The 26,992-nt window shown below is 32.1% G+C and overlaps 1 protein-coding gene across 3 annotated transcripts in view; it reads right to left on the bottom strand.

Moving 5' to 3' along the window:
• Nucleotides 1-25,827, bottom strand: part of LOC125068438 (CBP80/20-dependent translation initiation factor) — a 35,750-nt gene extending 9,923 nt beyond the window's left edge. Inside the window, exons 1-5 of one of the 3 annotated variants that reach the window (XM_047677552.1) lie at nucleotides 25,671-25,827; nucleotides 12,411-12,484; nucleotides 6,061-6,826; nucleotides 5,452-5,533; nucleotides 3,402-3,537 (exon numbers count right to left, since the gene is read on the bottom strand). In XM_047677552.1, the coding sequence (XP_047533508.1) occupies nucleotides 3,402-3,537; nucleotides 5,452-5,533; nucleotides 6,061-6,195 (353 nt within the window). In that variant the 5' untranslated portion in view covers nucleotides 6,196-6,826; nucleotides 12,411-12,484; nucleotides 25,671-25,827. Of the gene's footprint in view, nucleotides 1-3,401; nucleotides 3,538-5,064; nucleotides 5,228-5,451; nucleotides 5,534-6,060; nucleotides 6,827-12,410; nucleotides 12,485-25,670 lie in introns of those variants that run through there. The other 2 variants (XM_047677553.1, XM_047677554.1) reach the window with 2 other exon arrangements.
• Between the last annotated feature and the right edge of the window lie 1,165 nt (nucleotides 25,828-26,992).

Genomic DNA, 26,992 nt, shown 5'->3' with positions numbered 1-26,992 from the left:
ATAAATTTATAAAATTTATAAATTTAGTTCCCAGACGTGCGATAAAAACCTGTTCGTAGTAAACATTTACGGTAATGCGCCAATGTGTCGATTAAAAACCTCATTCTTCATTGAAATAAATAAAGCATATTTTATTTTATTGTTTGTAAATAAACATTAGTTTCGAATTGCCGATTGGTTGAATGTGTTACACTACGTTTGATACGCACCGTTTGACTTCGAGTGTTTACAAAAAAGTATTAAAGTTAATTCAGTATTTATTCCTTTATTATAAATCTTGTTAAAATTGTGTGTATGTAACATTATAACCAGAAACTGTTATTGGATTGTTATGTCTGTTGTATTATTTTATGACGTATTAATTTCATTTTATTGAATAAAACAAAAATATGCATTATTATCCTTTTAAAAAACCTACCTACCTACCTTTTTAAAACAGTTCCTAAACTTCTACGCCCTAAGTAAAATAGGATTTATGTAAATTGCGCTGAAAAACGAATATCAACATCATACTAATAAACATTGATGTCTTACTCTAGATACTAATGACTAATCGAGAGTAATAACAAAATTGTTACAAAAAGTATTTATATCACAGCGAGTTAAACTCACATACAATATCGATAGAGACATGTATCTGCGCTGTAGGTAATACTATAGCATCAGATAGAATTACCTCAACACTGAATCACAAGCGTGAACTCTTCGGTGTGAATTAGCGACTGACTGATCTCAGACAGAGCAGCTCTTATGCAAATAATTATATTACTGTTCGTTGAAAAAACTTTGCACACTAGACCAATACTTAATAAACACAGTTATTTTCGAATAAATATTTTAAGGAAGCCTGTATGAGTATTTTCAACTGTTATTATTACTATTTTATCGTGTTAGTTATTCTGCTGTCATACATATTATTATATAATATTATAAAACCATTCAAAGTAGCCCGTATTATGATCACAGACAGAACAAGATGCATAACATCTGACATTTAATTTGATTTATATAATGGGTGGCGGTGCCCTTAGACTTTGTTTGGCTCTAGAATAATTGATGAGTGGGTGGTGCTTCACCAGGTAAGCCCTGTACGAAGCCTTATTAGAATATTTACTATGAACAAGGCCTTTTGCATAATTATTATAAAAAGTAGTTATAAGCATTAAAAAATACAATACTATAAATAAATTTTAAATTCGTATTCGTTTAAATGGACCCGTTAAAGCGGCTACAATGACCATTATAACTATGCTAAAATTACATATGTGTAAACAAGACAGTGTTCTCATAAGAAAGTGTTGTTTACACGTACTTTAAAAACCATTCAAACTTCAGAAAAACCTTGTCTTCGGGCCAGCAAATAACGCCGACAAACCCTCAAAACAATAAGGAAATTGTAAAATAAAAAAATACTTAATGTTAAATTCATGCCGCATGCTGATATTGGTTCGTTCAAGTCTGAGCAGCGAGAACAAACCCAGTAATCGTATAGCAACAAAAGAAACTGACAAAGAATGTTAAGTGTCTCTCGAGATAAATTGGTCAATTTTCCTAATACTTTAAGCATTAAACATGCGACTGCATGAATCACATAATAACAGAAATATGTGGGCGGAAACACGAGACGGTTACCCGCAAGTAAGGATGACTTAAGATGAATAGATTTAGATTTCATTGTCAAAATCAATAAAATCCATGTAATTATCTCTTAAACGGGAATTGAACTTTGTTTCATTAGAACAAAATTACATGATTTTGCAGTTTTAATACAGTACTTCACGTAAAATTACTCTTTCCACTAAATTCACTGCATAAAAAGAGTTTTTACTCACATATCCGACGTCGAATATCGCCCGCGAACCATTATGATACAGATTCACTAAGTACTCTCCTAGATATGCAACAATCACCTCGATTCCAAGTCACTACTGTAACTGTTATAACAAGAATTTAGATAAAAAATGTTTGTTTACAGCTTACAACACGTCACTTGAATTTATTACAATTAGCTTTACGAACAATAGCTTTGTGAATCTTTAAGTAAACTTGACAGTATTTCGCGATAAAACCGTTCTATTTTACCTTAAACAATTATCTCAACTTTCGACCAAATTAACGAATGTAGTTTATATATATCCTTCAGTTGAATGCAAATGGTGACGATAAGAAATTGTGCTATTAAAAAATTAGTTTATTTTTAATTTTCGTTCGAATGCGTTCGCGATTTGTTCGGCTTTGTTTGGTCGCGTTCGTTTGGGAAGACCGCGTGTCTCCCCAGAGGCACGGGCGACGCGTGCGCAGTTAGCGCGTTCCAGCGTCACGCTGCTCGGGCGGTGTCGGCGTGAGGGCGTGCTCACGTCACCGCAGCCGAGAACAAAGTGATAACAAAATCGCTTACAAATTGATACTACGCACCTACGCTTCAGCATGAACGGAAATCGCGTAAACTATCTTCAACATTTTTGATACATCTGGACGGGTGCCAACGACGTTGATTTCAGTGATTCTGACTGTCTTCAGTCTATAAAGTTTCGACTATTTGCTACATGTGCACAAACTGTGTACGCAAACCAAAAGTTTTTATTAATCTATGTGAATCAAGTTTGACTTTTTTATTTAATATACGTACATTTTGGTTATATCGTCTCCAAAATGGCTTAATCGAATAATGTCAAGGCCTTCGATTCATATTTTTGGCTTCTCTGAAGTAGGGTTAGTAATCGTCTACCTACATATTTACGACTCTTCTGCACGTCCAAACATATGACATCATAAGAGATTTGTAACGTAAACGACGGTAAGGACGTTTAAGGGCTGCTCGCTACAGCCGTAACGTTCGCTTTCTACTATAAAGAATTACTTCTCATTCTAGGTTATCGCAGCTTAATATAGTTTTATATGGATGCCGCATTTTTTTTATATTACTTATGATGTTGTACTACTAATGATGTTACATAGTATGTATATTAATAATATATTTTTAACATTTAAGAAGTCATGTTCATTTTCAAAACGAATGTTTTTAACACTTTTGATTATTTAACATTACATATGTAATATATATCATATACATATTTTAAAATATTACGACATTCCTATGATAAACTAGTCTTTAATTTTAATTTATAGGTCATATTGGTCGTATTGTTAGGAATATTAAATATTAATAAACATAGTAAAATTGTCTCTATAAATCTCATTGCCTTTGAGTGTTTAGTATATATAATATTTGACAATACGCCAAAAGGCAATATATAACTGTGCCACTGAACTCTGTAGTAATAATCAGAATATGATGTAAATATTAACTGAACAAGACTTAAGAACTCAATAGTGGTCATTATAAAAAACAAGAACATTTAACAACAAATAAAACACAATATGGTATCAAGCTAACTCACCTATTATGCAGGTCAGCGGGCTTGGCCATCGTGAACTCCTTGGCGTGTACATTTAGCTTGTTAGCGGAGCCGTGTGCGGACGGTGTAGTCGCAGTGTTCGCCGCCGTGGTAGTCGCCACGCCGTCTGTGCGGACACCTGGTGGTCAACGTCGGTCGTCAAGAGAAGAGATGATAGGAAAGGTTAGAATGGACGTTAGAGTACGACAGTGAAGACGATGTGACCGAAATGAAAGTGAACGTGAATGAAAAAAAGAGATAGAAATGTTTGGATGGAAAAGAGTATACGTGGCAACTCATGCGGAAATGTGACATGTGAACTCTAAAGAGGCTACACTTGATTTCGTCTTATCGACAAACTGTGCTGAACGATCCGATGCTTATAAGCAAAGACAATAAAAATTACTAGCTTAAAATCTATCTGGTTTCTACTAGACAGGATATATTATATATTACTGAAATGATTAGCAGCTCCTTGTATTATTATAGCAAAATTAAAATTAATTTAACTTTAAATTATATACGATTAAAACAATTAATTACAATCCTCTGGTATTTATTTTGATGTAATTATTTCGAAACTTGGTAATATTTCGAAGATTCATAACACCTGCTAAATAACACAGACGTGCGTGATTCTTGCCGTCTCGGTCAAATGAGCAAACTTTCATCCAAGATTTACAGCTATAGCGTCCGCGCTCGTCTAACTGTGGCCGAAGCACGTAGTTCGATTTGCCTTCTAGATTATTCTACGATAAATGGATACATTTATACCAAAATGTACCCTGCGTAATTTAAAAAAAATCTATAAATTATGATACTATAAACATCATACTTTGGTTAGAGAAGCCCTGATACAAGTACATTAACACATCAATAATAAACGAGTTTTTTTTTTTTGCTCTATAGCTGAGTTTAATGGCATAACTGTATTCGATTATCATATTTGTAAATAAGACGAAGGTAAAAAGAAACAACTTATTCACTTTTTTGAGTTTTTTGAGTTTTTATTCAAAACTATCGTTCTAAAGATCGATCATAGTTCCGTTGAACTACTATTATTAAAGATTTTTTATTTCCCTTCAGCAAGCAGACTATTGAATAAACTGTTTCTATGGTAGTATACAATATAGATTTTTTTTATGGTACAAGTAGGCCGATGATCATATGGGCCATCTAACGATAACCAGCGCCCATAGACAATGGCGTTGTAAGAAAAATTATCCATTCCTTACATCGCCAATGCACCACCAACCTTGGATGAAATACAATAATTAAGACCTTAAGATTCGCTGCTATTCCAAATACTCAATATCTTATCAATTCATTGATAATAATCAATGAAAATAAAAAAGATACACATCGATAATTGAACTTTTATGTTAATTTGATGTTATCTAACTGTGAATTACGTAAATAGCTATATAAAAATTACAAATTTAAAAACATTATCAAATCGAATCTTAATTTTATAGGCAAATTAAATACGTAGAGATTATTTTTTCAACATATAATAGATTTAAAAATTACTATTACGTCTAAATAATACTGTTGTTCTTCTTTGATAATAAGTATAAGGCACATTCGCTTTAAAATTGAATTGACTGTTTATAAACGAACCATGCAATATTCTTATATATGTATCTCCTTTATGATAGAATCGTACCTGATGCTTCAGAAACTGGTTCACTTGGCGCCGATTCAGAACTAGTCACCGGTACTATTGGAACAGTGCTTATGGAAACTGGTGTCACTTGAGCCACCGGTGTGGCCATTGATTGAACCACTGATTGTTTCACTATACACCTCGACATTCCTCGTATATATTTGTTTTCAGCATCGAAATTTCAATAAACACAAACTTGACACACGTACACCGTAACAAACATCAGACTGTCGACGCGTTCCAAATTTGATGTTTTGTTTATTTTTAATTTTGGCGCCAAATGCGCGTAGTGACGCTTGCCAGCCAGCACTTCCCGAAAGACGCGATTGCCACCCAGAATCGGAAACTCTTACCAATATTGTATATAAATATGTATTTTTATCTCACCTGGAGGTCTATAAATTTCGAGCGTCGGTTTCCCTTTGGCGTTTGTCAGAATCATACTCCGCCGTTTCCCATTGTTTGGAAACTGTAAATGGGAGAGTGGAATTATATTACACAATATATAAAATTGTGTGTTAAGAAAATATTTCCTGGTTATTCATCGTTTTATGAGACTTGATGGACTGTCACGATTTATTTTCAGCGTATTATACACAGCAAAAGATGTAACGCGGACTGAATGTCTACAAGCATCATCGACAAAATTAAAACAGAATTAGTGAGTAACGATGAGAAAAAGGTAAAAGACTATATTAATATTCAACTGGAAAAACTAAAGGAACCGATCTCAATATTAGTATTAGTTAGGTATGCTAAGTAGGTATTGCTTAATTTTGAGATATCTCAGCTTTAAAGGCCATCAAGTTTCACAAATAGCAAGTGGGTGTTAGATTTTAGATAGTGTTGTTCCTCCTTTGTAGACTTGTCATGACATGATACAGGTTTATTAAAATAATTAAAATTAAATACTACCGAACAAATAACTCACATTACTTTTAAAATAGTAATTAAACAACACAATATTTGGTTTTGTTTACTGATTATGGAAAATACCTGGTTATGATGCATGTTGTGGTGAGACTGCGGCCGTATGAAGCTTCGCTCTCTCATGATGACCCCCGGTGAGGCAAAGTCCTGCACCCGGTAGCTCCTTTGCAGATCACCCCCCACTCCCATTTGGGTTTGCATTTTGCCAATTTTTTAAACACTACCTAGACTCGAATATAAAAAGGATGCGAAACTTGAGAAAGTATCGCACTCTTATGGACGGTTTATTTTGTTTGCTTCTCTTTGGCAAACCCCTCTCTAAAGTTTATGCTTTAACACAAACAGATTTTTATTATTAAATGATATTCTCTATCCGTTAAAAGTCTGAATATTTTAAAATAAATACACTAGATGAATGACTAGTATAATAGTTACAACGTCAATAATATTTTGGTTAAATATAATTTTTTTTTTATTTACAAAATGTATTTATAAAAATTTTACTAAACGGGCAATATACAAAATGCGAGTTATACAAAGCTTAAAAAAAGTTAATATATAATTAATTATATCACAATATTATATTGTGACGTCACGTTAAGAGATCTGTACTGCAGATTATATATGCATATAATATATTCTAAGACCCCCAGTCGTGGCCACGGAAAGGGGGCGTGGTTTCGAGATTGTTCGTTATACAACTTTACGAGAGCGGTGCAGGAGCTAGCCTGACAGAGATAGAGCGATTTGTAAATCGAGGGACTGAAATATGAGGACACTTTTAGCTCCTTTGTTGAATCGTTTCGTTGACGGGGCTACCTGAACCCCTTATCTGAAACAAAGATAATGATTTTGAATTATTGTATTAGAAGCCTAAATATTGAAGGATAATTCTAGAAAAGAAGTAAATTATTATAATTTGCGAAAATTTTCAGTCACTTTTCAGTTTATTATTAAAAACTCTTAAGAGATAATAAAAAAGATGGTGCAATTAGGGTAATTTCAACTATATTTATATTTAAAATTAGCTAATATATAAAAAGTAATATTTATGATATTTGGTATTTAAAATATTGTATTTTTGTATTACTTTTTTCATTTAATTAAAATTTTATGAACGAAATTCGGTTTAAAGTGTTAATTGCTCCACATAGTTTTATTGTATAAAATAGACGCCTTTTTTGATATTCACCTAGAAGAAGGTGTATTCGTAGAAGCTTTATGGACCAGAGTAATGATTTTATTTATGGACTGCTGTAGTACAGAATACATGGTAACGAAGGTCGACTGAATAGAAGGCGAGGCATAAACATAATAAACTATTACTTGAACCATATTCATGATTTATAACTCATCGATAAATTCGGTTTCGGATTCGCGTAGTGCTCGAAATTGGAAATTCTGTAGTTGTAAACATCAAAGAAAATAAAAAATATACCCTTTAGTATATCAAATTATTTTTATTGTAATCGTTTCGATTTTTGATCATTTACCTTTTATGATATATATCTAGCCAAGATATTAGAACTATTTAACCGAAGACTGCGGGTTCAAGCCTGGACAAGCACCGCTGATTTTAGTGTGCAAAATTTAATGATGAAACGCATAACAAACAATTAAATAAACTCGCCTACGCCTTTATTAATTGGCATAATTTATTTCGCTAATAGATTCCAAATGTTTACGTATAATTTATAGTAAAAAATAATATGGTTTTTAATTACGCTTTTTATTTTCTAAGATATTTATTGTTATATAAATAAGCCTTACCTTGCTTTGGCTTATACGTTCTCCAAAGATAACTTACGGGTTAATTTTTATTTTAATATATCTGTTGTCCTTATAATAAGTTCTTCATGGCCACTATTAAAATATTATTTTTAAGTTTTTCGTTAACTATACTAATATATATAATAATTTAAATTTCAATTATTATACATGTGCTGATATGATTTTACATTTAAACAATTATAATAACTATATTAAGATAAAACTTCTAAACGTATACAGTACAAAATGTTGAATCTGAGACTGAAACAATTCGATAAATCTACTTGGACTTCCAAAATACATACCGAGACAACGAAATTTCACTTCGTCTCGTCCAGAGTAATTAACGCCTACACAAACGACAGCCAATTGAATTAAATTAAATTTCACTCTGCGCTTCCTAAGAATGTGTAATAATAAATTTTATTAAAAAAAATTAAAACCACGTGTGTTTTCATATCACAATATGAAAACACACCTATTTCTTTAAATAATTTTGCGTTCGTGTATTGAATTGATCATCTATTAACTAAATCTACTTATAAAGGAGAAAACCAAAAAACGTTGAACTTATAACAGAAGATGAATCGCGTTTTGGCTCGTAATACATGACATACAACGTCAACTGATGGTTTTTCTTGTATATATTAGTAAATGCAATAATACTTAATAATAATTATCTCAATACACAATTGCATATATGTAATGTAGAAGTTAATTTCGCTAACGATACATTAAAAAATATAGATTAAAGTTTCAGGTCAACTCTACTGCGATGTAACTATTTTTTATAGTCATACCATACCAGTTGTCGCCCGCGGCCTTTTTCGCGTTTAAGGTATTGATCGTCAGGTGTTGGAATAAAAAAATTACCTATACCGATCCTTGGGGTTCAAGCTTGCTTCATACCAAATGTGATCAGATACGATTCAGTGGTTTAGTCGTAACAGAATAACTGACAGACCCATTAAAAGATGAGGTAAAATTATTTTATTTACCATATCAGTAAGTGAAAAAAAAATTGAAAAAAATATTTTAAAGGGAGGGGGATTAAAGGTCTTATTAATTAATTAAACCAAAGAGATTTTACTTTAATAAAAAAACTCGTTTATGATATTAGTATAGACTTGTTCAGCCTGAAAGACCTTGGTATTCGATACATCGTCCTCATTACGGACCGGTTTGTTTTTTAATAATAAAAGGCAACTAAGGATTAAGTTTATTCGTGTACGGCTGCAGCGGAATTCAAATAATGGTTTTTTATTACCTACAATAATGAATGTTTCTACAATAAGTTAAGAAAAACTGAAAAAAAATTCTACACAGTTAAAAATTTAATTTAATTTGAATTCTGATAATCAACTTTATTAAATTATTTTATTTTTTGTATTATATTAAATTTTACGTAGTCTTTTAAAATATGTTTAAAATGAGAAATAAATGGTACACTTTTAAAGAATATTATCTCTTTAAATGATTAAAGATTATTAAATGCTCTATGTAATGTTTATTTTATGTAACCGGGTTTAAATTATCAGTGACGAGCACATTTTTCTGTAAGGCAAGATTATTTCTGAACCACTGTATCTTACATTCGAATAATGACCTTTTTAATATGGAAATTCGTATTTTTCACCGTGTATTTACACTTAAAATAAAACGACATATCGACATTAGATTAAAATTATGAATTCAAACATATGTATTTCTTGATTACCGTTTATCTTATTGTGATTATATGTGGTTGACTATCCAATACAATCATGTGTATTTTAAGTTCAGACACAGCAAATAGTGGAAAATAGTAGGTAACTACTGAGTTTCTTGTCGGTAGAAACACTTTCCGAACTTGTGTTAGTTTTACATTTAATTCTGTACTGTAAAATGACAGTTCAAAAATTATTTTATGAGCGTACTTAAATAAAAGAATATTATAATTTGATTTGATAAGATAAAGCTAGTAAGTAATGTTGTCGTTCTAATTACTGCTACTAATTGCGGCCAGGGCAACCATTTTCAAGGAAGATAAGTGTCAATGTACGACTACATGCATTTATGCTCGATTGCTTTCTCTATTCACCCACACTTATAATCTGACGGAAAAGTAAACTAACATAAACGGCAAGAGCTATCTCAGGACAAACAATATTTGCTAACATTTCGAAACGCATATCTAGGTACTGCCAACGAGTTTTGTTGTTGGTATTAAGTATAATCAAAAAACCAAACAAATCTCATTAAATTAAAATTTGTATTATTATAATTTATCTATAAGGATTTTTTAATTTAAATAAATAAAAATTAAACGTTAATACGTAAATAGAGCAGACTTTTGTAATACATACCGTCCATCTAATCGTCACTTCTGTAAAGGAAGCCTTTACAGGGCGTAAAGGCTTCCTTTAAAGAATTATTGAATATTTGTAATATTTTATTTATGTATATGTAGTTTAGATCAAATGCTACCTAGTCTTATCCAATCACAAGAGGACAAGAGCCAAATAAACAACATTTGACATCGAATTGAAGCGATATCATTGGTCGAGAGCTTGAATAATCTATGGCATTCATTATGGATTTGCGAAAAAATGACGTTTTGAACGTCGACGAAACTGTTATCGGAACTTTGGTAGTAAATTAAATCGGATTTAAAAAGTTAAGGGAGATATTGATTTATTATAAATGAACTTGTATTAATCAAGAACTGTTACTAGTGTACACTATAGCTGAGCTGTTATTAAATTGTATGGAATACGTAAATAAGGTTTGTTTATCTTTATAATTTCTTCGATTGGAATAGACTACACACGCATGTAATAAAAATAATGTCTAAATTGCTATTATTAAATGTAATCAATAAATCATGCATAAATAAATACTACTAAAGACTTATTTCATAAATTACGACACCTACCTAATATTCACGTGAACAGAGTTGCAGACACACACTTGTTAATGAATATGTCTTTGAACACGCGGACGATGCTAGCCACCTTACAGTTACAAGCGCAATTCGTGCCGGTGTCTGTGTCCGCTGTGACTCACCGCCACCGCTAATGTAACCATCATTTTAGTATGCTCTAAAGTGAACATTGTTTATTTAAACTCGTAACTAATTCGTAATCTTATATACGACTAGAAAGACAAGCAGAAGGGGTAAAGACAAATAAACAATTTAGTCCTTGAATGACCATGACATCATTAGTCGAGATCAGAAATTAAATGTATGGTGTTCATTATGGATTCGAGAAAAAATGGCGTCTTTAATGTCGGAAAAATTGTTTAAAGTAGATAGATAAGTGAGTGAAGCAGTAGAAATACAGGAACAACATGTTAATGCCCCACTGCTGGGCTAAGGACTCTCCCTTTTGATATAGTTGGAGAAATCTCTACCACGCTCTAAAGTAGATTAATAGAGAGAAAAAGTGTAGTATTAAAAATATTATTGAAGTACTGTTTGTAGTGGATAATAATGCAGAGTTATTTGTAAATCATATGACATATGTAAGTCTAAGTCATAAGCGACATTGACTCAATCAATGTAATATTTAAAGGAAGCACGCATCAAATGATACTGAGACTCCTTTAATGTAAGCTGGTTTTACATATTCGAATTGCAAGTATAAGTATCAGCTAAGTTTCTTTCAGAATAGCTTTACTGGTATAGCAATTAGGTAATTTTTCTACCGTCTATTTAAATGCCTTGTTTGTCTAGGAGTGGTTTTTTAAAGGATATTCCGGTGAGCTGAGGTGCATTAGGCGTTTTCGGCACCGATGAGACTCACATAACCGTAAATCGTAATGCGTTTCTCTAAGTTAAAATTATGGTAACTGACATATACAATATCGTGACTCAGTAGTAGGTAAAAACGTCGTTTAGCGTCTTGCTCTCTCTCTCTATTTATGTTGGATTTCGATTCCATTGTGCGCCAAGTTTATGTTTACCTTTTGGATCATAGTTGCACTATAAAATTCTGCGAAGTTAGCTAATTTCCGTTATAATTGTCTACATAAGTCAAACGGCCATTAGGATATTATCATTATCATTCATTGCGACGAAAGATTGTCTGACCTCCGTAATCAATGTGGGCAAACCAGTAACACGACGGATTAGAATAAAAAAATGGCCCTAGTCTACCCACACTATCGACATTGTAACGCTAAGAAACAATATTAATACTTATTTACAAGTTTATCATTCTATACATCGGCGAATAAAATTTGATTGAAATTGACACAAGCAAAAGTAATCTTGAACATAGGTAAACAAACAAGACTTCCTTTTAAAAGTCAAATTGTCGTATTCATCAAAGGTCATATATCAACTCAAATAGCAGACAAAATAAAAAAAAAACCTTTGATTGCGATAATAAAACCCGAATATAATGTTTACAAAAAACAACTACCATTACAATAACAAAACTAATTTTAAGTGTATTGATCAAAAATCGAACCTTTTACAATACATTTAAAATTGTTAAACAAAATTTTTTATATTACATTTGTTCAAACGGTAATGTCGCAGGTTTCGCCTTATGCTAATGTCACATAAGATGAAGATGATATGTCGTTGATTGATCGGTGCATAGGAGGTTAAAAAAAGTGTAGTCTATTAAATAAAAAGTATGGATGGTAAACCTACTCACCGCTCTCTCGTTGTGCGCTGTCACTCGTCGTTCTCTGCACTCGAGACTCGTTCACTTTACTCGTATTGGTTTCACTGCAACAACGAATTTCATCTCTTTAACGCGTCATTCAATTTTATGAAGCTTTGTAATCCAACAAGACGTGTAACGTCACGCATATTTGCTTAGGCTTATCGGAATACTGTTGGCTAATTTTCTAGGAATTGCAAAGCGAATGCCTAGACTTCCGAAGTCACATTTAATATTCTATTCTTAAGATTGGTAGAACAAACATAAAATGTCTTATTTATCTTAAAACTATATTAACGAAGGAAAAAGATTTTGTTTATTAATATTAAACTTATAACGTGACTCTATATTTGTAGAGATTTAAACCTTGTAACCAAGTTTATGCTTTATTTATGATAAGCAAAAATTTTCTCAATGATATCAAATCTAAAGTTATTACTTTACACTTTTTAAGTAATCACTGATTTAAAAAAAAAAAAAACATGACAATATTTTAAACGAATAATCTGAAGACATTTTGTATTAGCATATTATTAAATTTGATTCGCTTAAAAACAATTCTTTATATACAAGTAATACATAAAGAGCTACGTATCAAGCAATATATAAGTATCTAGACACGCGGTAGCGTGTCAGCCAAGTTCTAGTATAGCAGAACTGGCGTGCAGCACCGTGTGTAATATTACACGAACCATTTGGGGCCACTTTTGACCTCCTCATAACTCAAAAACTATTTGACATAAATGTGTCAAATTTGGCTCATATATTGAGACTTGCGAGATACATATGTGTTCCAAATTTCATAAGCGCATCTCAAATGGTTATTTAGATATTAACGTCTAAAAATCGCCATTTTTATCACTGACTGACCTATAGATCAAAACTATATCCTACTTCCAGGTGACCTAGAAAGTTGAAATTTGGCATGCAGGTAGATAATTAGGCCAATATAAAGGAAAAAATCTGAAACTGGTAATTTTTTATCATTTTATTATAATTTTTCATTTTATTGGGTCTATAGGAACACTTATATACTTAGTTCCTGTAATAACTGTAATAAAAAAAATGTTGTAAGAACCAGCAATCAAAACTTATGACAGCCGGTCTTAATGTGGATTTTAAGGTCTTCACGTGAATATATAACAAGTGGAATACCACCCTTAAGTTTTTTAAATCCAAATATTTCCGTTTTATAGCCGACTTTGGTATTTATTACGTTATTAACTAGCATTTGGCACACATCAATGGTGCAAAATCATTATACTTAAAAAAATAATCATAATAGGCATTTCGATACACGGCGCGCGACGCGATGCCGGAACAGCGGGATAGGAGCGTTGCGATTAAACCTTAACGCGGACGTGTCTGAGCGAGTGGCAACCGCGCTCATAAGAATTATTTCAATGCCTTCCGATGGAAGCTGCCTAGTCTATTCGACTGCATTTTTTTTTTTTGAGTATACTAGTATACAACAATAAAATAGATTTCGTGAGACTGTAGTAGAGTATGTATATCGTAACAGGAATGATTTAAGTTTGTACTCTAGCGCTACAAACGGGGATCCTTATTGCTTGGAAGAACAGTATCGAGCAAGCATGCTGATGTCAGCAAAGGACTGGTGAATAGGTCCAATGGAAAAATAAAGAAAGCACTTTGGGAACGTCGACAACAGCAATAGCGCACGTAAAATAACAATTCAATTTAAACATAATTTAATTTGCGAACTAGAAGTTCAAACCAAATTACAGATATTAAGTAATGTACATATATGTTCAAAGGAAACTATTCTCTATTTGCTTAGCATATTCTACTACTATACACAAATCACAAGGCCTTTGCCTTGACGGTGCTCTTTTCGACATAGGCTCCTCTATATTAAGTAAAGAGCAGGCTTACGTTGGCCTCTCTAGAGTTAAAAACTTAGATGGAGTACATCTTTGCAATTTAGGTCCAAGTCAAATCAAGACACAAGAGAGCTCTTTTGTAGAGTACAACCGTCTGCGCTCGTTATACCACCCCTACATGGCCAAATTAAGTATAAACAGAAAACGCATAAAAAAAATCCGGACACTGAATGGGCAATTCACTCGAACATTTCAGAGGTACCTACAAGAAAAATAAGAACGTATCAAAAAAAAGACAATTATACCCCGTAAACATAAGAAAATAGAATAGTTTAACAAAAACCATTTGGTATTAATTTTGTTATTAATAAGTACCTACTAATAATTTATATACAAAAAGTAGTGATATCCCATCAAAAACATAAATGTAAAAATGAGAGCCAAGTTAAATATTATGATATATACCTTGGTTGTTGTCTTCAAAGACAAAAGAAGTGAGATCTAAATTTGTGCCAAGTTAAATAGTCCTTCCTGAAATTTACTTATAACTACATAAAATATAATTTCTTCTTATAACTTGGGGTAATATATTGTTGCCTAAGGTCTGACTTGGCTAGTTCTTATATGTTTATAAACACAAATTGTAGGTTGTGTTTAGAATAACAAATTATAATTCAGTATTGCTTAGTTAGTATATACGTACATTAAGAGCTGCGATGGTCCAGTCACTAGAAAACATGAATCTTAACCAGATATTGCGAGTTCATATCCAGACAAGTACCATTGAATATTAACGTGCTTAATTTGTGTTTATAATTCATTTGTAACAGGCTTAAAACTTACGAAGGCTATAATATAATTCGTATATGAGAACTAGCCAAGTCAGACCTTAGGCAACAATATATTACCCCAAGTTATAAGAAGAAATTATATTTTATGTAGTTATAAGTAAATTTCAGGAAGGACTATTTAACTTGGCACAAATTTAGATCTCACTTCTTTTGTCTTTGAAGACAACAACCAAGGTATATATCATAATATTTAACTTGGCTCTCATTTTTACATTTATGTTTTTGATGGGATATTAGATATAATATGTTTAGCAGTCTAGCGGTGTTAATAGGAAAATCCAATTAGTATGCGCATGTCTTAAGACTTCTGTCGGCAACATAACTAACATGGCTGAGTTATACACACGAGTAATAATAACATTAAATTGAGCGAATATTCATTAAAAAAATTTTAAGCGTAATGCATGTATGACTCAAAAACAAATCACACGAGTCCCTCTTGGTTAAATTAGTACTTTAGCTCAAACGTCAGTTTATCTCGATCGTATCAAATTATCATATCATAATGCAATTTATATTAGCAATTGCAGGATTTCAAATCGATATTACAATTAATCGCATTTTTTGCAACGTGTAAAGAAATAAAATTATAATTTGTAACGTCATAACGAGAAGTATTTTCTGAATATTAATGTTTTAAATTGACAGTCTAATGGACACAGTTTTAATCTATGCTTATGTTGAAAAGAGGTAAAATTTGTTTGTTTGTATGGAGGTTAAGCACAGGAACTAAAGTAAACTAAACTAAACTAAACAACAACTAAAAAAATGTCACTCATAGAGAGCTAAATTATTAATTGGGTATAAAATTATATTTACATGATTTTGTTCATTTTCGAGTGTAACCAGGGTCGCTTGTGGCTTATATAAGTCATAGTTTTTTATGTAAGTCGTACACAATGTTGTCTTTTAGAAGAGCTAATATATTGTCTTCAAAAGAATGCGCTCAAATTTTCGCTAAAGAAATATGTTACTTTTTGCCCGCATCGATCATGAATATGGCAGCAAAAATTGACACTAACAAGACAGATGACTCATACTCTCATTATCAATATAATTATATCTTAACACAGCATATATACTAAAGTTATATATGCTAAAGTGAGACTGTCTGTTTTCTACATTATCGAGTCGTAAACACTAAACCGAGAGTAATGAAAGTTAACATTGAGACAGCCTGGGCTGCTAACTGGACAAGGACAAAAAATAAATGTAAAGATATTTGACTCAAACGGATTCGCGGACAATGTTAGTAATCAATACTGTTGATAAGAATTTTATCTATTAAAAAAGTTCTCAATTTAGGTTAAATTATGTATTAATGTATTTATTTATTTTTTTATGATATAAGTAGGCGGACGAGCAAATAGACCACCTGATGTTAAGTGATAAGTCCCGCCCATAGACAACGGGGCTATAAGAAATATTAACCATTCTTTACATTGCCAATGCGAAAACGTTACACGCTAAATAAACGTATAAAATGTTAAAAAGGTTTTATATAAGTAAAGGAAGACCAGTTATAATAAATCATTCAAGAATTTAATTCTACATCTCACAAAATCAATATAAGAGAAAATTTAACAGAATTGATCAACGCACTGTGTATCGGTAACAATTTGTCTCGCTCGATGCCAATTATTCAATTAGATATATTATTGTAATCTACATATCTAAAGTAATTTAATAATCTGCATTGATATTTGTAACTAACTAGGCATTATTTTTTATTGACGAATACTTTTATGCATCCCTTCCCACTAACAGTAGGAAGTAGCTTCTGGTAGGTAGAACTCCTGGTTGAGCGGCAGTCTATCGACAAATATCAGCGGTACCGCTCCCGTTGTTTTTGCACGTCACGGGTTCGTTTACGCACACTACTGTTGCATCCTTTGAGAACGCCCTCTATAGGTATAGGATAAGGTATGCATCGCGATGCGGTCAATTGAAAGCATCTTACTCATCTCAATTAGGACGCGACGATTAGTGACGACATATGTGTGGTGAATGGTGTAAGTAAAAATACTGACTATGAGTACAATTATTATTGTGATTCCACCTATTAAGAAGCAATTAGCAAATTAATATTAAAACAGACAAACAAAGAAAAATTTGAAATAAATTTTTTTAGACTTGTAAAAATAGGTGAAAAAGTCAAGTGACAGTGTATTGTTTGAGTTGCTGGCATATAAGGACCCTGTACAGTTCCATGGAACTCTACATGCCACCATTTGGTGAATCTGGACCAGATTTATATTCTTACTTTAGATACAATTCTAACAGATGCATTGGCATTTTAAAGGTATTTACGCAATTTGGGCGATAGGCGGGTCAAAGCGCTATCTTAAACAAAGACCCTCAAATCCAACATCCCATTCGGTCCAAAATGGTCCAATTTTCCTAATAGGTCTTGTAGCTAGCTTATAAAGCTGCAAATGTCGTAAGTATCGGATTTAACGCCTAACAAATAGTTATTGGGGTTATTTGTCTAGAAATATCCAATAACAGTATCATTTTTAGCTCAGCGAAGACAGTGTTTAGAGTCCTATTCCTCGGATAGATCCTTGTGCCTTTGGTCCTACACCTGAACTTTTCTCACTTCCGTCACGTTGCCGTCTCATCGGGTTATGAAAGTGACGGAATAGATTGCACGGTGCACCTGTGTTTGAGTAAACAATTGCGCACGGTAATATCTCTTTCTGTTTGCTGTTCGTTGAAAATGGCCGCCATAACCTAATTCGGTCAGGCCATTTTACATTCATTTTTTTTACATTAGCAGCCGGTAAATTTCCCACTGCTGGGCTAAGGTCTCCTCTTCCTTTGCGGAGAAGGTTTGGAGCATATTACACCACGCTGTTCCATTGCGAGTTGGTGGAATACACATGTGGCAGAATTTCGTTGAAATTAGACACATGCAGGTTTCCTCACGATGTTTTCCTTCACCACCGAGCACGAGATGATTTATAAACACAAATTAAGCACATGAAAATTCAGTGGTGTGTGCCTGGGTTTGAACCCGATATCATCGGTTAAGATGCACGCGTTCTAACCACTGGGCCATCTCGGCTCAGGTCAGGCCATCATTTTAAAAAATTAAATTTCTTCATAATAATTTATTGCATATGTGTATATAAGGTTGGTCTCCATAGCAGTCAAACATTACGTCTTTATACAAAATTTCAAAACTTCCAACATTGTAGGCGGTGCCGCATGACATCACCGTGTTTACTGACTGCCGTCTGACACATGCGTACTTACGTTTTATAAAAATAGTAGTTCTATCTATAAAATGTCAGACTAATTAGCACTTTATTAACCTACAATAAAGTCCAAAATTCCTTAAATAATTTGAGCAATCTTGCGACGATCTTAAAGCAACTGTGTACACACGACATAATGAGACTTGGGTTCTAGGTCACTGGGCACGTTCCACAACTGTCTTTGTTTTGTTAGTAATCGATAATTGATCGATTTAAAATCGATTTATGTGATCGATAATTGGATATCCCATGCCCAATTTAATCTCCCATACCATGAAAAAAAACAAAAATATATCTTTTTCACATCCGAGATGTTTATCCATTTAGTGGAGACCAAATAATCTCCTAAATGTTAAATGATTTATATTATTTTGTTGCTGTTATAAATCTACACATAGTTTATAATTTTATCATACTTATATATTTTCCAAGACTGTTTTCTATCCGGTGTTTTCAACGGATAGAAAGTGACTTCCTTTGGAAAATTATAGATTATAGAAAAAAAAATCACTGATTTTCATATTTATGAGATATTATAATATTAATTTAGTAAAGAAAACTTAATAATATTTAACTGTGAGAAGGAATACACATTTTTTAAATACATTTTAAACATTTGAAAGGTAAAAACTAAAAAAATAAGGTCTTAGTCATGTTGAAAAGAATATTATTAAATATTAAAAAAGTATACAGGTATATATTTAAAGGCAATAACTTATTACGTTTTTATTTAACGACGCCACGAAACTTTTAGTCTGAAACTGCTGTATCGTCTAGTAAACCATGAACTGATAAAGATGTTTAATCTAAAGTTTAGTCAGATGTTATTAAATCTCATTGATATTTTTTCTCTGATTCATCTTCATAGTTAAATAGCAAGATAAATGCATATAAATGTACATCAAGGAAATGACTCATTGTTTGCACGCAAAAAACAACTATATATAACCTCATACTGATCTCAGTACTGATGTCCAGGGGTTTTGGATTTAATCTTTAAATCCACGTATATACCACATATAATAAGTATATTTCCGAAGAAGACATTTGCCATCTATCATTGTATTCATTTAAAAAACGTATCTCGGAAAAGCCAACCAAAGCAATTATTTTATGTACCTAAAACCGTTTGTAGTAGTACCTCAATTATGTGTGTTATAACTTATTGTAAGTAAATGTTTTAATTATTTGGGAAAACTTAATTGGTTGACATTTAATTATTACTTATATAGAAATAAAAACATAAGCAACGGCGTGTATCTCTTAAAAATTATATACAACAGAAAATAATGTATTAATATAATTGACTTTAAACATAATAATTCGATTTCAAGGTCTTTGCTTAGATGAAAAGTTATGCAGTGAATGTTAAATTAACACATTATGAATTGAATAATTTTGCATTTTGCAAATGCATACAGCATCATGGCCGCCGTGTGGCTGCTTCGCACCTTTTCGCTGCCTACGTTGTTCAATATAACGCAATAAAACTGAATTCAATTATGACAGTCGGTTTTTATATTTACTATAAGATGCTTATACAGCTTGGTAATATAAATAAAAATTAATCTTTCTTCGTACGTTTGTCCTCTATGCGTCAATAAACCTTTCGTTTGTGATAAAAAATGTTTTGCGTATCGTTGCGATTTTTTGTGGGGCATAAAAGATTTTTATTTATAATAATATGTCATTCATAAACGTGTTTATTTAACCCGTGCATCAGTACTTGAAATAATCAATGTACTTATATTATTTGTATTAATGTAATATTTATTATTTTGAGGTCTTATTGCATTTTTATGGACTATTGAATATTTTTACGCCATAAAGTAGGTACTTAAACAATATTGTATACATTCCATTCAAACAATTATTGTTATTGCAATGGTATTAAATATCACACCAAGGTACTTACTACACGTAAATATGAATTTGAAAAAATCATCATGTTTCTAACGTATCTAATTACTACATTATTTATTACTTTAAAACTCAAATTTAAATTAAATGAATTTTTTGACTGTGACAGAAAAACCGGCGCTCAACAAAGTGATTCTAAAGGATTCACTTGGTGGCAGGGCCTGTACTCGGAAGGTACCACCGAATCATAATATATTTTACCGCCAAGCATTAATACTTTGTTTTATTATATTCCAGTTTGAATGTAAGTGAGACAGTGTTACTACAGGCACAAGGGACATAACGACGACATGGTCAGTGGCGCATTGATGATATAAGGTAAAAATTCTTACCACGCCAGTGTCTATGGGCAGTGGTGACCATTAACCATGGGTGGCTCATTTGCCCTATCAATTTTATATATAATAAAGCACAGTTTTATATATACAAGTATGTATTGTTTTCAAGTGTTTATGTAGAGTTCTCATTACTATCATAAAATCATTAAAAATTACGGTCACAATTATGTGACATAGTCGTTTGTAGATACCATTGTAATTTGTAAATGTAAGTAATGGTTTATGTGTTTTACAAAGTTTGCATACTTCCAGTACATTTTCTTGAATACAATTCTAATATATTCATTGAAAAAGTATGTTTCAATATGTAGTAAGGCATGCGGCAGCAACACATTAGCATAACATTAGCAGCCGGTAAATTTCCCACTGCTGGGCTAAGGCCTCCTCTCCGTTTGAGGAGAAGGTTTGGAGCATATTCACGCTGCTCCAATGCTGGTTGGTGGAATACATATGTTTGTTTTGCTTACGATGTTTTCCTTAACCGCCGAGCACAAGATAAATTATAAACACAAATTAAGCACATGAAAATTCAGTGGTGCCCGTGCCCGTGCCTGGGCTTGAACCCGAAATATCGATTAAGATGCACGCGTTCTAACCGCTGGGCATTCTCGGATCCCAGCAACACAACGGTTATTTTTTTTTTATATTAAAATAAAACGAAAAAATTTGAATGCTAATTGAATAACTTATTATACTTTATCAGAAATCTCAGAAGTAAAAAATTATTATTGATTTCGTAATTAGTAACTTCATGGATGATAGCACACATTGGGAATGAAACGATCGCGTCCTGAAAATTTATTTGTTATATGATATTTATACGTAATTATAAATTTATCAAAATAACTCATTGATTATTTTGCCAGTTCTAAATAACTTAACATAAGTAACAAAAATATACATAATTTCAACTGAATTAGATATTAATTGATGCGTGTCAAATACGATCAAAAGCAAGCATTTATTTTGATATAAGTATGAGATTATTGTATTTATTTAAACAGAAGTATAATACTTTCTATTACATTACAAGCGGCTTTGGAATATCTAGGCCAGTAACGTACTTCCGACGTGAGAAGAATAAATATGAACAAAAATAGAAATACTGCGTTTTATGAACTGATGATTATATATTATGATAAAGTATAGAATGAAAATATTTGTAATAATTTACAAAATAGTGAACAATGACGTCCGTCACTTAAGAAGTGCATATCAATTTCTTTTTATCGGAGAACTAACGGGACCGTATCTCAGTAAGCGACTTTAACTTGCATTGTGTGGCTTTTTATTATCATTAGATTTAAATTACGCTCATTCCGTTAGTTTTCTTGATTCCTATAGAGCGTCGGATATTTCGTCCTCGATCCTACTTTATTGCGTAGAGCTAGTGTTGACCGAATATGAAATGTCAAAGTGCTATCAATTTAAAACTGCAAATTGGACATCGAGATCTTTACAAACCGTATTTGTTTTTTAGTTGGGATTTTATTTTATATCGTACTTAACAATTAATTTATATAAATACATAAAAATAATTTAAAAATAACTACGGTATAAATCAAATCATGACTCCGTGAAATTCCGATTTCCTGGACGAAAATGGACCAACCTCCTATCACCAACGGCTACATATGTTTAATAAAAGTTTTTTCACTATCAGTATTAACCAAGGTCCACGAGATTCAATGCTAAAATTATTCTCTCGATAACTAAATTTGTATTACTATTTATTAGGAATTCTTCTTGTTAGGACTCTAATTAAGACATATTTTTTATCTGAACTTGGCCCAAATCTGTTTTTAGTCGGTATATATCTATATAACAAACCTGATATGACAAATCTATATCAATTATTATTGTTATTTATCTATTTTATTTGATTTTAAAACATAAACATAATTTTTTAAAAGCATTTTAAAATGTATTTTTCAGTGAAATATCGACTGATATTTTATTTTTATAATCGCATTAAGAAATTATTTGGTTATTTAATTGCATTTCCTCAAATGGTTCATTCGTGTCATGTAAATGCTTTTAATATAAATGTGCTCGTCATTTTGTCGGAAAATTGTCGGAAGTCATCAACAATTTTTATTTTATAAATAAAAATTGTTTATTAATAACCTAATTAAAATATAACGTTTTCAACATCATTTTAGTTGTATTATTATTGAGCAAAAAGGTTGTATATAATAATTGTATAATAAATAGTACATAAAAACACATTCATAGAATACTTCTAAAAGTATTTTGTTCGTGTGTATTTTTTGCTATGAGCGAATCTTCTCGACCTTGCTTGAAGTTATAGATGTATGTATGATGCATTTTCTGGGTAAATAAGCTATGCTGCAGTGAGTTATCATAATAAGTCAGATAGAAAAGTAATCCAAATATCAAAAGCGTTTTAACATCAAGCATTCGTTTAACGGTTGTGTTTTGAAAATCGTTGCTATGACTATGACTTTTTATCACATATTACTATTACAACGCCATTGTATGGCAGATTTAGACATGTACCTATAGAGGAACCAAATAAAATTCGTAACAACATAATTTAAACATAAAACTTTCAATCTTGCAATAAAATAATTAAAATTTAATGACTCTTATCAGTATTAATTATTAATATTATAACAATTACAATTAATAAGATAAAAAAGCATGTCTTAATACGCCAGCATCTACATTACGATCGTATAATGCTTCATTCGGGTCTGAACTCCTGAACTGAAGGCCCTGGGGCAATAAAAAAATTTGAGTGCCCTTATTATTTTCCAAATAAATTGAACTATTTCATCACTTGAGTGTTTCAGTAATTTATTGCAGACCCACTGAAGTTTCTTTCAACAAACTTGGATGTATTTTAAAATACAACAATTATATACATTTTTATTTTACTATATCTACATATAATACTTACTATATATAATTTAATATCTATATTTACTCGTTGTATTTTATTTTATTTTTTGTTTTAGGTACATATAGATATAGATACCACCAATAGTGGTGGGGGATTGTCTTCCTTGTACACGTCCGGATGCCGGCCCCTAAATCCGGCCCTGGCTTCATTGTATCATACGAAACAAGAATAAGATGGTTACCGAATGTTACGAATGATTACAGTAATTTATTTTGCTGGCTGCCTCTGCTTCAGGGGTGAGTGACCTCGTTCAATGGCCTGTAGCCGCTCGCTAGATATCATTAAATGTTACCTAACCAACACAACAGTTTCCTAACTTTTGACGAACGATTGAAAAGTCTACTTAAATATATTTTTTATTTGGGAATTATATTATTTTTGTACATCAAAGTAATAACTTAAAAATATTACCAATTTATTCGTTACCAACATTCGCGAGCCTTATGAAACAAATATAAAACGCAACTATGAAACATGTTACTAAATATTTTTTAATAAATTTTACTCATAAGTCAGTCATGAAAAAAAAATATTTCCATAGCTAAGGTTAATTTATTTTATTCCTAGTTTTATATACATTACAGGACATTTTATAATAACAGTTTTTTTTTTATATTTCTTTGTAAATGAGCAATATATCTACAAAAATACCTATATCATAATAAAATATAGAGTCGTATTAAATACCATTAAAAAATAGATGAAACTAATCTTAAGTTACCGGATATCGGTATATTAAGCAAACGGTAGCTATTAAAAAAATTCTGGAAGTAAGCCTGACTCACGTTCATATTTAAGGCATACTAGTTATCCGTCCTGACTTTGCACGAGTACAAATATAACGTTTATATTAAAATACCTATATTGTTTATTTTAGGCCCAAACCTTTGCAGATCAACACAAGTTTCATCACATTGAGATTAATTGATTAGGAACGCAAAGATGACATTCATTTTTAACTCTCTATTTATTCCTAGAACGTTATTTAATCTGTGAAGTTTTTTTTATGTTCTGTTACTAACTAAAAAAAAACTAAAGCAATATACACAAAACATACCAGAAGATGCAGCACGTTTCGGAGGTTTTAGTGTACAATACATGACAGACAGTGGCGACAGTTTTGCTTTTGAATAATATAAAAAAAGTTAATTTAACAAAAATAATTAAAATGTTATAAATAATTTGGTTTTAGTCAAGGTCAGATTACTAATTGAAAACGTAAATTAGGTTTCAAAGTAAGTACCTAATGTATGGATGACGTAATGTCATAAAATTACCCAAAGTAGGTTTTAGGAAAAAATATCTTTTATACCTTAACATAAGCAGCCCGTAAATGTCCCACTGCTGGGATAAAGGCCTCCTCTCCCTTTGAGGAGAAGGTTTGGAGCATATTCCACCACGCTGCTCCAATGCGGGTTGGCGGAATACACATGTGGCTGAATTTATACTAACCATTGAAATTAAATAAAATAATATAGAGCTCAAGATAAATTTCAAACAGTATTTTTTTTTGTATAATGACATCAAAGGCGGCAAATGATTTTATTATTAATAAAAAGAAAATTAACCTTAACATAACTAGGCCAACATTATATTTTGATTATTAAATATTCGATTAATAACAAATATAATTAGTAAAGCAAAGTCACAGGTATAACGCGAGTTGAAACGAATAAGTATTCAACACCCACAAATGAATACCTCCATTCATTAGTCAATAAAAGTGCTATAGGGACGTGCTATGTCGTACATTATCGGTATTTAGGCCATCGTTGACGGAAGAGCAGACAAGGAATTCTATTTTGTCTTAAACCAATTAACCGGTAATCCGCGGCTCGGGGAGCGAGCGATTCCGCAAACAGTGCGCTCACTTTCATTTTACTCGGCAGAATTTCATACTGGAAATATCTCATCGTGCCCGCCCCTTTCCACCGGATTATAGGTCACAGCGATCACAAATCTGCGCGTGTTAAAAACTACTAGTCGGGAAACGCGTAAAACGCATAACCTCTCCCTCGGTGCAGCGGCCGAAAATACACGGCACTATATATAGAACCGGTCGAAAAGTCGCGTGAACGGTCTTTGTTATCATATCATAATTAGTTTACTTACCAGAATCTTGCGCGTGCGTATTGCAATGATCGTTGGCGGATTCGCGTTATTATTTCACTGAAATTATATTCGTTCGCGTCGCCTGTCGCTTGCGCAGATTCCGGTCGTGTGGCGCCCGCCCGGGCGGTGTGCCGACTGACGCGCCGCGCGCGCACCCATTGGGTGGATGGCTCCTCTATCCAAAGACACGGTGGGCACCGTGTCGAGATGTGCGTCGGTTCCTCCGCTCGATCGAGAAAAACCTTCGTGGTTCACGTCAGTGCTGTCTGCTGAAAAACTTCGCTGCCTATTGAAGCAGTGAATCAATGTTTGCTCTACATCAGCGAAATTGCACGGTCGCTGCGTTTCAAACGGCATAGTTACTTAGGAATTTTTAATGCGGTATTTGACTCATTGAACAAAAAATAGGTACTTATATATTTTTAAATACGTTAATTGTTAACCTACTGAAAAACACGTTACACTGATGAACGCTCTTTACTTGTAGGAAACAAAAGATCTGAATACAATATATACCTATACCTATGTATTAGTCCTAAGTATTTAGATACCTATGTATTGTAATTGATGATTTCATTGTATTTATGTTTTAATCGCAACTCTATTTAAAATAGGTACATGACAAATTAAATGTATTATGTAATGACTGTTCACTCTTCAATGCAAGTTGCGTGCTGTAAAATTACAAAAGATTTAAATAAAGTTTTAACTAGAAATATACTTATAATACCTGTATATAATAAGTACAGATTGAAAATAAGACAATTAAGAATATTTTTATTCCAAATACAGTAGTTACTACGGACACTACGGTCTTAGTTTAAACGTTACTCTTCAAATCTATCGTATCATACCTACACATTACCTACTCAGTCAGTTGTGGATCTTCGGAGAATTGCCGACAAGGGCATCTAGTGCTACTCATCAAAATCATCATCGTCTTGAACCATCATTAAAACCTATTTAACGAAATATAGACAATTATTCATAGACAATACAAAAAATTATAAATTCCCGGCATTGAGGTGAAAATTTTATTCAACAAAAAATTCCGAAGATAAAATTAACATATGAATTAAAATCATTAAGGCCTTAACTATATACAAATAAGAATTAAAAATAGTTTCTGTATAAATCATGACCGCGATGAATGGTGGCAAGAATGCTAGCAGCATTTCCCTGTTGAATCACAATTCCAATCCACTGGGAAAAGGCCTCCTATCATTATAGGAGGTCGAGGTGTTATAGTTTTAATGAAGGTTTTTGCACTACTACAAAAATAATATTATACTATTTAATGTACATATAAAATGCAGTAATAA

Source organism: Vanessa atalanta, chromosome 13, assembly GCF_905147765.1.
Source record: "Vanessa atalanta chromosome 13, ilVanAtal1.2, whole genome shotgun sequence".
Lineage (NCBI taxonomy): Eukaryota > Metazoa > Arthropoda > Insecta > Lepidoptera > Nymphalidae > Vanessa > Vanessa atalanta.
The sequence above is the reverse complement of the archived record's forward strand: the minus strand, read 5'-3'. Positions and strand labels throughout refer to the sequence as shown.